Source organism: Oncorhynchus masou, chromosome 29, assembly GCF_036934945.1.
Source record: "Oncorhynchus masou masou isolate Uvic2021 chromosome 29, UVic_Omas_1.1, whole genome shotgun sequence".
Taxonomy (NCBI): Eukaryota; Metazoa; Chordata; class Actinopteri; order Salmoniformes; family Salmonidae; genus Oncorhynchus; species Oncorhynchus masou.
Genome location: NC_088240.1, coordinates 78,482,727 through 78,500,314, shown reverse-complemented (window position 1 = coordinate 78,500,314; position 17,588 = coordinate 78,482,727). Strand labels below are relative to the sequence as shown.

General features: G+C 43.0%; 2 protein-coding genes across 3 annotated transcripts; both read right to left on the bottom strand.

The window, feature by feature from the left end:
- Positions 1–251: 251 nt before the first annotated feature.
- On the bottom strand, positions 252–7,999 carry leng1 (leukocyte receptor cluster (LRC) member 1). 2 transcript variants are annotated; one of them, XM_064946377.1, is made up of 5 exons: positions 7,070–7,999; positions 6,272–6,439; positions 5,822–6,013; positions 5,002–5,315; positions 252–1,202 (listed from the first exon to the last, which is right to left on the bottom strand). In XM_064946377.1, exons 2-5 carry the CDS (start codon positions 6,401–6,403, stop codon positions 983–985), a joined length of 858 nt encoding a protein of 285 aa, XP_064802449.1. In that variant the 5' UTR covers positions 6,404–6,439; positions 7,070–7,999; the 3' UTR covers positions 252–982. The 2 variants fall into 2 exon arrangements, with proteins under 2 accessions (XP_064802449.1, XP_064802448.1); XM_064946376.1 differs by lacking the exon at positions 7,070–7,999 and having other exon boundaries at positions 6,272–6,847.
- Positions 8,000–8,091: 92 nt separating this feature from the next.
- tmc4 (transmembrane channel-like 4) lies at positions 8,092–17,544 on the bottom strand. The gene is made up of 16 exons (XM_064946374.1): positions 17,330–17,544; positions 16,816–16,999; positions 16,506–16,654; positions 14,289–14,444; positions 13,797–13,882; positions 12,116–12,261; positions 11,852–11,999; positions 11,550–11,708; positions 11,234–11,391; positions 10,896–11,016; positions 10,598–10,695; positions 10,315–10,498; positions 10,053–10,183; positions 9,656–9,811; positions 8,659–8,737; positions 8,092–8,538 (listed from the first exon to the last, which is right to left on the bottom strand). Exons 1-16 carry the CDS (start codon positions 17,367–17,369, stop codon positions 8,437–8,439), a joined length of 2,097 nt encoding a protein of 698 aa, XP_064802446.1. The 5' UTR covers positions 17,370–17,544; the 3' UTR covers positions 8,092–8,436.
- Positions 17,545–17,588: the final 44 nt, after the last annotated feature.

Sequence of the window (17,588 nt, the reverse complement as noted above, 5' to 3'; positions counted from 1 at the left end):
GCTTGCATTATCATGGTTCGCCCGTGGTTTCATGCGAGTGCGTCTGTCTCGCTTCTACGGGCCCGTTTTATTTCGCGGTGCTGTGCGTCTGAATGCACCTGCTAGACAAATTAATGTATTATACTGCCGCAACTCTGTTTTGTTGCACAATCTATTGAAATTGCTATATTCAAACGTTTTAGGTTAATCATTCGGGTGGTGCATAGATATGGGGTATGTATAAAATAAGCTAAATAACGGAGAACACGTGATTTTGTTATTTGGCAGGACTAACATTTTTATTGAATTAATTGAAATGGAAAATGTGCAATAATAGTTGAGCCAACCACCCTAAACTGTCTACATCAGATAGTTAAATAGAACAGATGCATGTACACACACACCTCCTAAATTGGCACATGCTATTATCAGAAACAAAATAGACTTGACTTGAATTGACACAATTAAATTTGTGACACAATGTTGCCATCAATAGTAAAACATCAAAGACACTCCAACTTGAACAGTGGTCTTGTGTTGTGGAGCAAAATTATCTCTGTATTGTCTCACACTTGAGCAGGGTGCCAGACAGACTCCAACACTACACTCAGCTGTCCCAAATCTCTTGATTGGTTTCCTTTCTTTTTATACCTCATTAGAAATAATGACAATGACAACAATCATCAATAAGTCTTCTTAGGATACTCAGGATAGCCTAGATGTTATACAAGTAAACAATGTAGCATTTTGAGCTATATTTGTACACATGTTCACTAGTTCAACAACCTACAGTATATGCCTACATGCATAACTCCTCCATGTTACTGCAAGAATAAGATAAAAGCACTGCCTCACATTTCACAACAATACAACTTAATTACCTTCCAGGCTCTCTAGTCCTTGTCGAAGTCTTCGTCGTCTTTCACATACTAATAAATGTATATTGAATGCCTCAATGTTCTCTGTCCGTTGCACAAACAATGAGACTGCATGATGTAGGACTTCAAAAGATGCCATCTCTCCAGGCATTGCGGTCTTTCCTCTGCCTCTTGCGGGCCAGCTCTGGGAAATAAGCACTGTTGTACGGCATTTCCCTCTCCTCTGTCTCCCTTGGTCGCTCCTTCTCTTTCCCGGTTCCATTCTTCTGGTCCAGCAGGGCCTGGGCTCTCCTCTTCTCCTCCGCCTCTCTCTGCAGTCGCTCCGCTCGCAACCTTTCTATAGAGCTAGAAAAGAGGTGGTTTCCATCAACCATATGTGTTTATCCAGAGTCTCAGTACACTTGTTTGTGCACTTATCCACTTGGGTCAGTGTACTTGGTCTCTTGGTTATGCATCCAAGTGGAGTTGAAACAATAACAGTGCCACCCCACCCGCTTCGGTAAAAAGCTGAAGAAATGTAACCACTAAAATTCATAGAGCTATGCATGCAAGGACTGACCATCCACAAAATTATAGATGGAGCTATGGATGCAAGTACTGACCATCCACAAAATTATAGATGGCGCTATGGATGCAAGTACTGACCATCCACAAAATTATAGACAGAGCTATGGATGCAAGGACTGACCATCCACAAAATTATAGACAGAGCTATGGATGCAAGGACTGACCATCCACAAAATTACAGTTCTAACAAAGTTGGGGCAATATAGTATTTGTTTACATATAGTTGGTTTACAAACAGAGTAAAAGAGTTCTGATGCGGTATGACAGTTAAACTAAGCTAATGAGGCATTTATAGCTTACAGTTGAAGTCAGAAGTTTACATACACCTTAGCCAAATACATTTAAACTCAGTTTTTCACAATTCCTGACATTTAATCCTAGTAAAAATTCCCTGTCTTAGGTCAGTTAGGATCACCACTTTATTTTAAGAAAGTGAAATGTCAGAATAATAGTAGAGAGAATTATTTATTTCAGCTTTTATTTCTTTCATCACATTCCCAGTGGGTCAGAAGTTTACATACACTCAATTTGTATGTGGTGGCATTGGCTTTAAATTGTTGAACTTGGGTCAAACATTTCGGTAGCCTTCCACAAACTTCCCAAAATAAGTTGGGTGAATTTTGGCCCATTACTCCTAACAGAGCTGGTGTAACTGAGTCAGGTTTGTAGGCCTCCTTGTTAGCACACGCTTTTTCAGTTCTGCCCACAAATTTTCTATGCGATTGAGGTCAGGGCTTTGTGATGGCCACTCCAAAACCTTGACTTTGTTGTCCTAAAGCCATTTTGCCACAACTTTGGAAGTATGCTTGGGGTCATTTTCCATTTGGAAGACCCATTTGCAACCAAGCTTTAATTTCCTGACTGATGTCTTGATGTTGCTTCAATATATCCACATCATTTTCCATACTCATGATGCCATCTATTTGTGAAGTGCACCAGTCTCTCCTGCAGAAAAGCACCCCCACAACATGATGCTGCCACCCCCGTGCATCACAGTTGGGATGGTGTTCTTCGGCTTCCAATCCTCCCCTTTTCCCCTGCAAACATAACGATGGTCATTATGGCCAAACAGTTCTATTTTTGTTTCATCAGACCAGAGGATATTTCTCTAAAAAGTACGATCTTTGTCCCCATGTGCAGTTGCTAACCGTAGTCTGGCTTTTTAATGGCGGTTTTGGAGCAGTGACATCTTCCTTGCTGAGCGGCCTTTCAGGTTATATCGATATAGGACTCGTTTTACTGTGGACATAGATACTTTTGTACCTGTTTCCTCCAGCATCTTCTCAAGGTCCTTTGCTCTTGTTCTGGGATTGATTTGCACTTTACGCACCAAAGCACGTTCATCTCTAGGAGACAGAACGCATCTCCTTCCTGAGCGGTATGACGCTGCATGGTCCCATGGTGTTTATACTTGCGTACTATTGTTTGTACAGATGAACGTGGTACCTTCAAGCGTTTGGAAATTGCTCCCAAGGATGAACCAGACTTGTGGAGGTCTACACTTTTTTTAATGAGGTCTTGGCTGATTTTTAAAAATGTTCACTTGATATCAAGCAAAGAGGCACTGAGTTTGAAGGTAGGCCTTGAAATACATCCACAGGTACACCTCCAATTGACTCAAATTATGTCAATTAGCCTATCAGAAGCTTCTAAAGCCATGCCATCATTTTCTGGAATTTTCCAAGCTGTTTAAAGGCAGTCAACTTAGTGTATGTAAACTTTTGACCCACTGAAATACAGTGAATAATAAGTGAAATAATCTGTCTGTAAACAATTGTTGGAAAAATTACTTAGATCTCCTACATGACTTGCCAAAACTATAGTTTGTTAACAAGAAATTTGTGGAATGGTTGAAAAAACAAGTTTTAACGACTCCAACCTAAGTGTATGTAAACTTACGACTTCAACTGTATATTCTTCAAGAATGAATTGGTACACATCATTAATTTAGAATTCCAAAAATATATGTAGCAACTGCTTATTGCCCCTTTAGGTCAAAGCTAATTGGTCTTATGATTGATCAAAGAAACACAAAACACCCCCAGACATACAGATAAAACAACTAGTTGTGATAAAGACCTATGTGAGAATGCTGTTCATCGACTACAGCTCGGCATTCAACACCATAGTACCCTCCAAGCTCGTCATCAAGCTCGAGAGCCAGGGTCCCTGGGTCTCGACCCCGCCCTGTGCAACTGGGTACTGGACTTCCTGACGGGCCGCCCCCAGGTGGTGAGGGTAGGTAACAACATCTCCTCCCCGCTGATCCTCAACACTGGGGCCCCACAAGGGTGCGTTCTGAGCCCTCTCCTGTACTCCATGTTCACCCAGGACTGCGTGGCCACGCACGCCTCCAACTCAATCATCAAGTTTGCGGACGACACAACAGTGGTAGGCTTGATTACCAATAACGACGAGACGGCCTACAGGGAGGAGGTGAGGGCCCTCGGAGTGTGGTGTCAGGAAAATAACCTCACACTCAACGTCAACAAAACTAAGGAGATGATTGTGAAGTTCGGGAAACAGCAGAGGGAACACCCCCCTATCCATATCGATGGAACAGTAGTGGAGAGGGTAGTAAGTTTTAAGTTCCTCGGCATACACATCACAGACAAACTGAATTGGTCCACTCACACAGACAGCATCGTGAAGAAGGCGCAGCAGCGCCTCTTCAACCTCAGGAGGCTGAAGAAATTCGGCTTGTCACCAAAAGCACTCTCAAACTTCTACAGATGCACAATCGAGAGCATCCTGGCGGGCTGTATCACCGCCTGGTACGGCAACTGCTCCGCCCTCAACCGTAAGGCTCTCCAGAGGGTAGTGAGGTCTGCACAACGCATCACCGGGGGCAAACTACCTGCCCTCCAGGACACCTACACCACCCGATGTTACAGGAAGGCCATAAAGATCATCAAGGACATCAACCACCCGAGCCACTGCCTGTTCACCCCGCTATCATCCAGAAGGCGAGGTCAGTACAGGTGCATCAAAGCTGGGACCGAGAGACTGAAAAACAGCTTCTATCTCAAGGCCATCAGACTGTTAAACAGCCACCACTAACATTGAGTGGCTGCTGCCAACACACTGACACTGACTCAACTCCAGCCACTTTAATAATGGGAATTGATGGGAAATGTAAATATATCACTAGCCACTTTAAACAATGCCACCTTATATAATGTTACTTACCCTACATTATTCATCTCATATGCATACGTATATACTGTACTCTATATCATCGACTGCATCCTTATGTAATACATGTATCACTAGCCACTTTAACTATGCCACTTTGTTTACATACTCATCTCATATGTATATACTGTACTCGATACCATCTACTGTATCTTGCCTATGCTGCTCTGTACCATCACTCATTCATATATCCTTATGTACATATTCTTTATCCCCTTACACTGTGTATAAGACAGTAGTTTAGGAATTGTTAGTTAGATTACTTGTTGGTTATTACTGCATTGTCGGAACTAGAAGCACAAGCATTTCGCTACACTCGCATTAACATCTGCTAACCATGTGTATGTGACAAATAAAATTTGATTTGATTTGAACTTCTCACCTTTCTCCACCACTGCTTCTCCTCTCCCCTCTATCCCTCTTCTCCTTCTTCTTACTCTTATGTTCTTTTCTATCCTTCACCGCCAGTGCTTTCTTCATCTCTTTCAAGGGGTCCAGCATGTCTTTCAGTCGTCTGTCTCTCTTCTCCTTCTCCTCTTGACTGAGTGGCAGTCTCTTTCCTTTGTTGTCTTTCTCTTTCTCCTTTTCTTCATCTTTCTCTTCTTCGTGACCTGTTTTCATGTACCATGGAGTTACCTCTGTCCCAGGTTGGGGGCCTAGGGACACTAGCAGACCAATAGCACGCTCCTCACGCTCCTACAACAACAGAATCACCATAAAATTAGAATAATAGAATATTATCATTCAAAGTAATGATCTGTGATGGGAGAAATCAGGACCAGCTATTGCTATTTGGAAAGTTCAATACATTTATTCACATCTCATTCTCTGATCCTTCCATTGATGTGATAAGCTTCAGGCCATTAAATCTGTTAAAAAATCTTCCAAATTAGCAACGAACACTCCATATTTATATTCCAATATGCATTCTCACTTTCCAACATGGTACCCATTTGCATTCAAAATCTTAAATGGAATTGGCTGATCTCTGTTTAGAAATGGCTCTGGACTAAATAAACCAGGCACTGTCATTGGCTGGCTAGATCCACTAGAGAAAAGCTTTGAAGTGGAGAGAAACAAGCCCAAGAAGGTAAACATTGTTACTTGAGCGGGATGAAAAAACCAGTAGCCATGTGCACAAAGAAACTTGATTTCAACACAGGTGAAGGGGGAAAAGCATAACAGAATGACAGTAAGGTCACCTTTTCATCTTTCTGGTCTTTGAGGTACTCTGCGTTTCCTTTCTTCTCAGATGACTCCTCCAGAGGAAATAGATTGAGGTGTTCCACCACTCCTCCACTCCCCTCCCCTCCTCTCTCCCCTCCTTCATCCTTCCATCCTCCAGACTGTTGAAGTGCAGCTCGTGACTTCTGTCTCAGGTGCTCTGTTCGCGCCTACATCAAAGAGGTTACTTACCTACATAACATTCAACGGCAACAATGAAGTACATATACACATGTATATGCACTTTTATGACTTGATACTATTTTAACAATTCCTCTTATACATCGCTTCTCTTAACAAAATCGCACCTGTCATACATCGTAACATTCCTGTATCACACAAAGTTTGGTTGTCACCTCAGACCATGCTAAATCAACTATGAGGAATGTATCAATTTGGGGATGGGAGGGCAACGTTCCTATGATTACCTCCTGCTCTGCTCGCTCCACACGGCGTTGGACCTCTCGCTCCTCCTCTGCGGCTTGTGCCTCGTCCCGGCGCACGCGCGCGACGTTGTCCTTGTTGCGAACATGCCAGCTCTTTTTAGGTAGAATATTCATTTTTCTCCTGAAGTCGAGTGTTTGTTTTTACCAGGGCTTGCACAGTTAAACAAAAATGTGTCAAAAACGTAACATGCCCTGACTTCTGTTGTTTGCAATTCAGTCAGTCTCTACTGTAACTCCAGTTCGCTAGCTAGCTAACGTTAGCTAGTCTTAATAACCTATTTCCTGTAATACATTGTTATTTTTTTTACAGCTATTTCAATCACAGAGATGTAATTCTGACATTGGGTTTTGTACAGCTGTTACCGAATGAATAAAATATTTGCATAAAACCAAAGAAAATATATTTAACACATCTGATAGGTAAACAAGCAACCAAAAAGCTATTCAACCACAACCGGATACATACACCCGAAAATATTGTTGCGTCATTACGTCTACGTAACAAAACGATTTTGTAGAAGTTCTCTCACGGGTCAGCAGGGAGCGCACGTAGCACGACAGAAATAATAGCATCTACATACACAAGATATATATATATATATATATATATATATATATATATATATATATATATATATATAGAGAGAGAGAGAGATTGTTAAACTGAAGAACATAAATATATGTAAACAATATTTAAATCGATTTAGAAAACTAAACATTTAATGTTGTAAAGGTGTGGTAGGGATAGCCTATTTTGGAATCCGAGAGTGAAAGACTTACACTCTTGTATCGAACATGTAGGTTCAGCATTCCCGAACAGTCCCGTTACAAGTCACAATGTTGAATAATCTTTATTTCAACTTGCTTTACCTGTTGTCTGCTGATTGTGTCGTTATGTCGGGAAGTAACAAACAACATATAATCAGGGAAGTGTTAACCTGACTTTCAATACACTGGACTGGTCTGTATATTCGTTTGTATGTTCAATACTGACACAATTCTTACATGACAAACACTTGCACAATATGTAAGTAACCGCAGAGTTTAACTGAATCACAGACAGAACGTTCTCCCACACAATAAACTGGCAAATTTCACAAGCACTTCTAGCTGATGGGTGGGTATAATTTGTGGAACGTTCCAACAGGAATCTGTTCCAAAAACTTCGTAAAGTATAATGTTGTATACAAACTAACATGATAAATTCACCTATTTAACTAGCTGCCGAGTAGGCATCAACTCACCACGTAGCTTATTCTTAATGTTTGTCCATAGGCTACCAGAGTGAGGACAGACATAGCCCACTCCCTACCCGGTATTTTATTCTGCCACTATACAATTTTGTATCCATTGTTTGCTGGCAACCTTGATATTTACGAACTTTTTGTAACAGATTCCTGTTGGAACGTTCCACAAATTATATCCAGAGGACTGCGAGGGAACATGCTTCGGTCGACATATGTTTACATAATGTGCAACAATGCCTCGGGAGATTGAAAATACAAGCGACAGAACCTATCGTCGCAGCAAAAAGTTAGGTAAAAAATATTTTCCTGTGGATATTTTATCTCCACTTCCTACTGTCAAAAGGACCAACAGCACGGACAACCGGTAAGTGTAAATATAATTGTATTCAACATTCTGGCTTGGAGAGACCCTTGCGTCTTTTTTTAGGGCGACTTCTTTCACACTGAATAACCATGGGATAAACACGGTCACAGTCTGATGTTTAGGCAAGAGGTGAGTAAGAGAATGCAAAGGCAATGAACACGGCAATTGCTGTTACAGATATGAGAGAGAAATGGGGTAACAAACCAAATCTTTAATATACTAACCCTTAGCCCCATGGAAGTCTCCACATTTAGATTAGTCATTTAGCAAAAGCTCTTATCCAGAGTGACTTACAGTTGGTTCATTCATCTTAAGATACCGTAGCTAGGTGAGACAACCACCACTCAATCATAAGTAAAACTTTGCCTTAAACGTAGCTATCCTACACTAGAGAGTGACAATTGTAAAGTGATTTGTGAAGGTGTAGATATGTGCTTTGTGCTATTGCCACATGCAAAACCTACCTAAGCCTTTAAAATCTACAAAAAGTGCCTTGGGCCGGGATATGGGCCGTGGGTTTGAGCCTGGTGTCTGAGTCAGTTTGATGCACCAGTGTCAAATTGGTCCCTTGTTGGAACCCCCATCTCTCTACTCAGCTCTTCAATCTGCTTGACCAGGAACTGCTTATCACGTCCCTCCTGTTAGAGTTAAACACACTGTTATACAAGGTTAAGCTTGAGGATGGGCAATAGACATGTTTTTGTTTCAAACATATATTTTTTTGTATCATGTAGGACTTCTCCCCATCCATCACTTACCAGTTTAAGCTGGGCCTTTAGCAGATCAACACTCTTCCCATAGACTGCGGCTAGAGCTGCTACATAACACAGCACCACACTATTAGGACAGAGGAGAGCACAAACACAGTCAGAATGTTATGTACAGGAATCTGAACACATGGAAATAACCCATGCTGACCAAATTAGTCTATGCAGATATGGGCCTCCCATTTGTTGAGTTGCAAAACAATATTACATCATCAAACACAAGGTAGACAGTAACACACTGACCCATGTACCTGCAATGGACAATCGGATCAGTAACATGCTGACCAGACCGGACATGTTGCTTGCGTTGCAAAATAAATGTAGAAATCCATGTTATTCAATTATTGCATGCGCCAACGAGCATCTGCGTTGCCAAGGGCTAAAATAGAAGTCCTTTCTATTTCTGACACAGATCGCGCTGCAATCGCAACTCCTCCTGCCTCTCCCATCTCCTCATTGGTTTATAGAAGCAGGTACCCATGTGCCATCTCCTCATTGATTATACCCACGTGGGTGATTGAAAGACGAACTGTTTTCCCGGTTGTCGTGGTAATACTATGAAAGTGTAGATGCCAATCACCATATAAGTTCAAAGATGAAAAAGCCTGGAAGGAAGAGAGATGACTAGAAACAATTCAGTTGACCGTTGTGTGTGGATTAATTGTCGGAGTAGAGGACCTTGTGCATTTCAGGTAAAATAACAATATGTACAGCAAGCTAGCTAAATAGGACAAATTAGCTAGCACGTGCAAGCTAGCTAGCTAAATTGCCATGCATATTTAATGCTTTTCGACCTGTCCCCAAATTAATATAATTGGTTCAGAGTTTGTTTTGATATTTTAACCTGCGTGTTGTGATCGCGTTTGGTGTGGGGGGACAAAATACATTTATGCACGATGGTGCACGCGCGCAGCCGGTTTGGGTTCCTTGTAAGACTAAATCACTCACCAGGAGAAAATTAAGAGATCAGTAAGACAAGGTGACTCACCAGGAGAAGATGAAGAGAGGGATGGAGAAGGCCTGGGAGCCCATGTAGAAGATGAAGTCCTGTGTTGTCAGCGAGAGAGTGTAGAAGGTGTTGGGAACGATACTCCACATCATAGTGAGAGAGCGGAACGGACCACAGCTCATAGAGGGATGGATCCTGAGGATGACATATCAACACCCACACCAACTACCACCACTACTACACCAGGTCCATCTGCCATTACTATCCCTGCACTGTATAACATGCTTCCTTCCTGCTGCAGTAGAGATAGAGGCTGCGTCCGAAGTGGCACCCTATTCTCTATATAGGGCACTACTTTTGACTATAGGCCCTGGTCAAAAGTAGTACACTATATAGTGAATAGGGTGTCATTTCAGACGTAGGCAGAGTCACTCACTGGGCCAGGCTGTAGATCATGGCGACGAGGGCGAGGCCCCAGCCGAACAGCAACACCACCAGGAAGAATATGGTGGAGGTGGTGGAGCGGAATGTCTTCACCGCCGGGCGACAGTTAGAAAACAGAGTGACCTGGGGGGGGGGGGGTGTTATTGTGATTGTGTAGTGAAACGGATCTGGGGCCAAACGTTAACTTGAGAAACCTTTCAGAAAATGAATTGATTACATTTCCATTATTGGTACAGTATGGAGAGCTGCCTGACCTTCTTGCAGTAGAAGAGAATGAAGAACTTGAGTGTGTTGATGAGAGGCAGCAGAGGGCAGAACAGAGCTCCAGTCCACACCACTGTCTGACCGTAGACCAGACCCAGCACATTGGGAGGCACCAAGAACTCCTGACGACCTACCCACCGGGTCAGTACACAGGAGTAGTGGTCCACAAACAACCTGCCACAGTATGGAAGAAGAGATTATCAATAAATGTGATAGAGGATGACTAGCTCATAGATTGAGTTACACCACAGTAGTGTGTACAGTGTACACTACCTGCGTGGAAACTCCACCAGGATAAGCATGGCGATGGTAATGAGGAAGTCAAACAGGGCCAGTTTGTACATCTCCTGTCCCACACGCGTCTCCCAGCACTGGGTGGCATCAGCAAGACAGACAGACATAGCATGGGTGGTAAAGAAAATAGAAGATGATGCAACATGGTTGATACCAGTTCTGTACTGTAGGTAGAATCGGATGGAGATATCATCTTTTCAGCCTTTTCTAGACCAATCTGCTAAATTAGACCCTGACTGCTACCCAGGCTACCATGCTGTATTAAGAGAGTGGTTACCGGATATTCCTTGTTGTTGTACTGGCAGGGCTCACATTTTGGACTGTCTTTAAAGCAGGTGATCTGACTCCACAGAGTAAACAGCAGCACTCCCAGACTTATCATACGCAGAAACACTGACCTGAACGCAGGAGGGAGGGACACAGGCAATATTCACACACAAGCACATGCACACACACAGAGACATACACACATGTATACATGCACACACACTGGTTGAGTGAAGATCTAGCAAAGCGATAAGGTCACACACACACTAAACTAACGTAGCAGGCGTAAAATAAATGTCAAACTCAGGACTCTGCAGAGGCTACACACACACACCTACACACACACACCTGAACAGTGCCATGATGATGGTGGTACTAGGAGAATATCTCTCAAACAAGGCTATCTGGTCACACATGAAGGGCACGACAAAGTTTCCTGTTGTGATGACGATGGAAGGAAGGTAAACCCAGAACAGGCCCAGAATGCCCTCTGCTCCAACCTGCACCTAGGAACCACAGGGAAAGGGTTGCAAAGGTCAACCAGAAAAGGTTAAAACAGCCCCAGGATACCCACCTCCCTGTATTGACTCAATATGACATGGAGAGGATGAAAGGGCAAACATCCAATCAATACTTTGTTTTGTTTCTTGTGTTTTTGACTGACCTGGCTGAAGACAGTAGCCTTGAAGATACCAAAGAAAGCTCCTCCTATGAGGGCGAGGGAGATGAGCATGAGGAAGATGCGTAGAGAACACAGACCCACTGTCTGACCTAAGGTTAGAGACAAAGCCTTTTTCTGTAGCCTCTCCTCCTCCAGGTCCACCTGACAGAGGGAGGAAACAGATAGAGGAGGGGAGAGAGAGTGGAGATGGGAGGAATAGAGGGGAGAGATCATACAGAGAAATTAGAGGGGAGGAAAGAGGAGTGCATCTTCAGTGACCCTGCAGTAAGAGGCAGAGCTCCTACCTGTAGCTGGTAGTGGATGCTTTTCTGTTTGAGTTTGGTGGCCCGGTCTCCCTGGCAACCGTAGTCCCAGCCAGTGAACACCATCTTGCTATAACTGCCGGCAGCACCGCTGCCTGTTACCACAGCAACGCGAAGTGCGCTCCCCATGCTGTATAAGGGACCAATTGGAGGGGGGTGGGGGGGTAAGTAAGTCATTATGTTTAATGTCCATTCTATCCATTTTATTTCTATGCAGATGGAAGTGTAGGGCATTCCAGAAGGTACCGTGCGATGATGCAGATGAGACAGAAGGCGAAGTAGAAGACGGAGGTGAGGAGGTAGGCCAGGGGCAGGTTGTAGTGGAAGCCACTGCTCTCTGCCACGGTGTTGTTATAGTAACCATAGAACATGTAGGAGTACTCCATGAAACCCTGGGAGAGGGAGATAGGTGGAGGGTGGGAAGTGGTGAGAGTGGTGCCTACTAGACTAGAAGCGTACCAGACTTGACATAAACTCACAAAATGACACAAACCACAAGCAGACAGACTGTACGTTATTTTTTTTATTTCACCTTTATTAAAACAGGTAGGTCAGTTGAGAACAAGTTCTCATTTACAACTGTGAACTGTGGCCAAGATAAAGTAAAGCAGTGCGACAAAAACAACAACAGAGTTACACATAAACAAACGTACAGTCAATAATACAATAGAAAAGAAAAATAGAAACATCTATGCACAGTGTGTGCAAATAGGCAATAAATAGGCCCTAGAGGCTAAAATAATTACAATTTAGCATTAACACTGGAGTGATAGATGTGCAGATGATGATGTGCAAGTAGAGATATTGGGGTGCAAGAGGGTAAGTAATAATATGGGGATGAGGTAGTTGGGTGTGCTATTTACATATTGGCTGTGGACAGGTACAGTGATCAGTAAGCTGCTCTGACAACTGATGCTTAAAGTTAGAGAGGGAGATATTAGACTTCAGTTTCAGAGATTTTTTTCAATTTGTTCCAGTCATTGGCAGCAGACAACTGGAAGGAAAGGCGACCAAAGGAAGTGTTGGCTTTGGGGATGACCGGTGAAATATACCTGCTGGAGCGCGTGCCACGGGTGTGTGTTGCTATGGTGACCAGTGAGCTGAGATAAGGCGGGGCTTTACCTAGCAAAGACTTATAGATGACCAGGAGCCAGTGGGTTTGGTGACGGATATGTAGTGAGGGCCAGCCAACTAGAGCATACAGGTCACAGTGGTGGGTAGTAAATGGGGCTTTGGTGATAAAACAGATGGCACCGTGATAGACTACATCCAGTTTGCTGAGTAGAGTGTTGGAGGCTATTTTGTAAATGACATCGCCAAAGTCCAGGATCGATAGGATAGTCAGTTTTACGACGGTATGTTTGGCAGCATGAATGAAGGAGGCGTTTGTTGCGAAATAGGAAGCTGATTCTAGATTTAATTTTGGATTGGAGCTGCTTAATGTGAGTCTGGAAGGAGAGTTTACAGTCTAACCAGACACCTAGGTATTTGTAGTTGTCCACATATTCTAGGTCAGAACCATCCAGAGTAGTGATGCTAGTCAGGCGGGAGGGTGCGGGCAGCAATCAGTTGAAGAGCATGCACTTAGTTTTACTAGCATTTAAAAGCAGTTGGAGGCCACGGAAGGAGTGTTGTATGGCTTTGAAGCTCGTTTGGAGGTTTGTTAACACATTGTCCAAAGAAGGGCCAGATGTATACAGAATGGTGTCGTCTACGTAGAGGTGGATCAGAGAATCACCAGCATACACAGGCAGAAAGACAGACGAACGTGCAGGCAGACAAAAGTGTGTGAAAGGCCAAGGCCTCTTAAAACAGAGCTGCATGGTTTTGCATACTGAACTTCAGAGAAGTGTTGTTCTCTGTGCTGTATTCAGTATATCTATAACCAGTGGTACACAGGACCAGATTACATGTTGTGTTTTCTCACCGTTCCAGAGAGTAAGTCCAGGAAGTACTGGTAAAACACCACCAGACCTTGAAGATTTGGATCATAGACCTTACACACCTCTGGACCTGAGACACACACACACACACACATTCTCAGCTGTTTGAAGATAAGCCAAGGTCACATTTGATCATGTTTCCCACCACAGCCTTGGCACAGAATACCTCAGTTCCATGATCTTCTACTTTGTTAGGGACTCCATTCTCAAACCCGTGAGAGAATACCAGTAACAACTGCTGCAACATTTGCAGTTTCAATCCCTCAATTGAATTAAAAGCCCATCCTATAAGGCAGATCTGTTGCTATGAAACTGCTACAGTGAACAGTGAGAAGATATTGTTTTATATTGGAGACACACAGAATAAGGTTAATAGACTGGAATGGAATAGAGATGGTGAATGTCACTCCAATGCCATCACCCTTTAACCAATCATAGGCCTGTTTTGAAAATGCATCCTCTAGTGCTGGCCTTACCAGTGCTGTCCACTGTCATGTTACTGGTGCTGGTGGATCTGAACACGATACTGGGGATGAGGATGAACCCAGCAATCAGCAAGAACGACAGGAAGTTGAGCACCACCAGGAAGCGCAGGAATATGAAGTAGGACTGGACACCACCGCCAAAGTGGCCTGCAAAGACAGGGGTCACAGGGCCATGTTGTGAATGTGAAGGCAACATAATTAATGACAGTAGCCCTGGAATGTTATTCATATTTTTCAGTATTTCATAATTAATTTAATTAAAAATAACATATTGGGATGCAATGTCAGAATGTAATACATTTCAACTCCTACGTGACATGGTACAGGTGTCTTCTTTGTTTTAAGCCCATAACCATGTGTATGAGGTGTCTATTTTAATTTCAAAAGAGATTTGTTTAAGACTACCAAGAAATACTGTGTGACTCTGATTTAGCCCAATGCAGTAGAAATGTGTGGAACTGAGGCCTTTTAGATATTGCTGAAAGCCTCGGGAAAACTTAATCTATGTGTGGTCGTTGTGCGTGCGAATGCATATTTAAGTTCTGTATATGTCACATACAGTTGAAATCAGAAGTTTACATACACCTTAGCCAAATATATTTAAATTTAGTTTTTCACAATTCCTGACATTTTAATCCTAGTAAAAATTCCCTGTCTTAGGTCAGTTAAGATCACCACTTTATTTTAAGAATGTGAAATGTTAGAATAATAGTAGAGAGAATGATTTATTTCAGATTTAATTTCTTTCATCACATTCCCAGTGGGTCAGAAGTTTACATACACTCAATTAATATTTGGTAGCATTGCCTTTAAATTGTATAACTTGGGTCAAAGTTTCAGGTAGCCTTCCACAAGCTTCCCACAACAGGTTGGGTGAATTTTGACCCATTCCTCCTGACAGAGCTGGTGTAACTGAGTCAGGTTTGTAGGCTTCCTTGCTCGCACATGCTTTTTCAGTTCTGTCCAATTCTATGGAATTGAGGTCAGGGCTTTGTGATGGCCACTCCAATACCTTTACTTTGTTGTCCTTAAGCCATTATGCCAAAACTATGGAAGTATGCTTGGGGTCATCGTCCATTTGGAAGACCCGTTTTGCGGCCAAGCTTTAACTTCCTGACTGATGTCTTAAGATGTTGCTTCAATATATACACGTAATTTTCCTACCTCATGATGCCATTTATTTTGTGAAGTGCACCAGACCCTCCTGCAGCAAAGCACCCCCACAACATGATGCTGCCACCCCCGTGCTTCTCGGTTGGGATGGTGTTCTTCGGCTTGCAAGCCTCCCCCTTTTTCCTCTAAACATAACGATGGTAATTATGGCCAAACAGTTCTATTTTTGTTTCATCAGACCAGAGGACATTTCTCCAAAAAGTACGACGTGGTCCACATGTGCAGTTGCAAACCGTAGTCTGGCTTTTTTATGGCGATTTTGGAGCAGTGGCTTCTTCCTTGTACATGTTTCCTCTAGCATCTTCACAAGGTCCTTTGCTTTTGTTCTGGGATTGATTTGCACTTTTCGCACCAAAGTACGTTCATCTCTAGGAGACAGAATACGTCTCCTTCCTGAGCGGTATGACAGCTGCGAGGTCCCATGGTGTTTATACTTGCGTACTATTGTTTATACAGATGAACGGGGTACCTTCAGGCGTTTGGAAATTTCTCCCAAGGATAAACCAGACTTGTGGCGGTCTACAATTTTCTTTCTGAGTTCTTGGCTGATTTATTCTGATTTTCCCATGATGTCAAGCAAAGAGGCACTGATTTCGAAGGTAGGCCTTGAAATACATCCACAGGTACACCTCCAATTGACTCAAATTAAGTTATTTAGCTTCAGAAGCTTCTAAAGCCATGCCATAATTTTATAATTTTCCAAGCTGTTTAAAGGCACAGTCAATTTAGTGTATGTAAACCTCTGACCCACTGGAATTGTGATAGTGAAATAATCTGCCTGTAAACAATTGTTGTAAGAATTACTTATGTCATGCACAAAGTAGATGTCCTAACTGACTTGCCAAAAGTATAGTTTGTTAACAAGAAATTTGTGGAGTGGTTGAAAAATGAGTTTTAATGACTTCAGCCTAAGTGTATGTAAACTTCCGACTTCAACTGTACATACAGCCCAGGATATAGATGTGTATGTCGTTGATATTTGATTAACCATTGCCTGATTTGATTGAGTGATACAGTGTCATTTGAATCTGTCACCTCCTATCTTATGCAGAGCCTTTCTCCACAGAGCTACGTAGGACATGACTCCCCCTGCATCTGCTCTGAACCTGCTCAGGGACTTGGCCTTGCTCCTTTTCCACGACTGCCAGCAAGTCACCACAGGCACACGCATCTGTTGCACCTCTCTGGAAGGGAGGGTAGGGGGGAGGAAGAGAAAGAGTATGGTTTTTTTGGGAGAGGAGAGAAGTGAGAGAGCATAGTATGTTTGTTACCTTCAGGACAACAACAAAGGAATTGCACATTGGCAGAGACGCTAGTAACTACTATGACCACTGAGGTCCCATACCGTATCGCTCTCTTCAGACGCATGGTCATAGGCCGCTCTCTGAGGTCCTTAGGGGGTCCCGAGTCACCCTCCTCTCCCCCCTCCGAGGGGGGAGAACCCCAGTTGAACTGAGGGGCATTCTGATTGGACACTACAGACTTACTCCGTAACCTCACCAACTGCTGGGCACCATGGTAACTGTGGGCTTGGAGAGGGCAGAGGAGGGCAAAGATATATACAGAGAAAAACTATGAGTGATGTCCTGAGTAAGCCCAGAGTCAGGTTAGTTGATTGCTTGTAGTTTTGGAAGAGTTGCAGTCTATTGGTGCATTATACTTGTGTGGTACACATAATTCAAGCATATTTTAAAGTATACATTCTTGGAAAATCTCCCTTTACCATGTAATAGCATATTTTTGTATAGTACAAAACAAGTCATCTTAAGTGACCAGGAAGCAAATCACTGAACACAAAGGCACACCTGTACCGGAGACAGAACATACCACACCTACAAAACAGTTGTCGCACAGCTTACCAATAGTGGAGCTCGGTCTTTGTAGCTCACTGAACTCCATGAGACGGAGAGGATTCCACCAACACTTCAGAAACACTACAATCAAACAACCAGTCCTCCGTATCTCACTGCTAATACATAGTTAATCCAGCATACAGGGCTAGCTCTTTTACAAGGTAGAATCCAGGAATCACTCCCCCTCAGACTTTGCTCCAGGCAATTAATCATCTCTGCCACAGATACTTCCTTGTACGTTTAACCCATTCACTCCTGGTAGACT

Coding starts and splice junctions, on each gene's coding strand:
- leng1 (XM_064946377.1), bottom strand. CDS start 6,403: ATGAATATTCTACCTAAAAAGAGCTGGCATGTTCGCAACAAGGACAAC. Junction 5,316..5,821: donor AAGACCAGAAAGATGAAAAG/GTGACCTTACTG, acceptor CTGTTGTTGTAG/GAGCGTGAGGAGCGTGCTAT. Junction 1,203..5,001: donor AGAAGCAGTGGTGGAGAAAG/GTGAGAAGTTCA, acceptor CCTCTTTTCTAG/CTCTATAGAAAGGTTGCGAG.
- tmc4 (XM_064946374.1), bottom strand. CDS start 17,369: ATGGAGTTCAGTGAGCTACAAAGACCGAGCTCCACTATTG. Junction 16,655..16,815: donor CGTCTGAAGAGAGCGATACG/GTATGGGACCTC, acceptor CCTCCCTTCCAG/AGAGGTGCAACAGATGCGTG. Junction 11,017..11,233: donor ATCATCATGGCACTGTTCAG/GTGTGTGTGTGT, acceptor TCCTGCGTTCAG/GTCAGTGTTTCTGCGTATGA.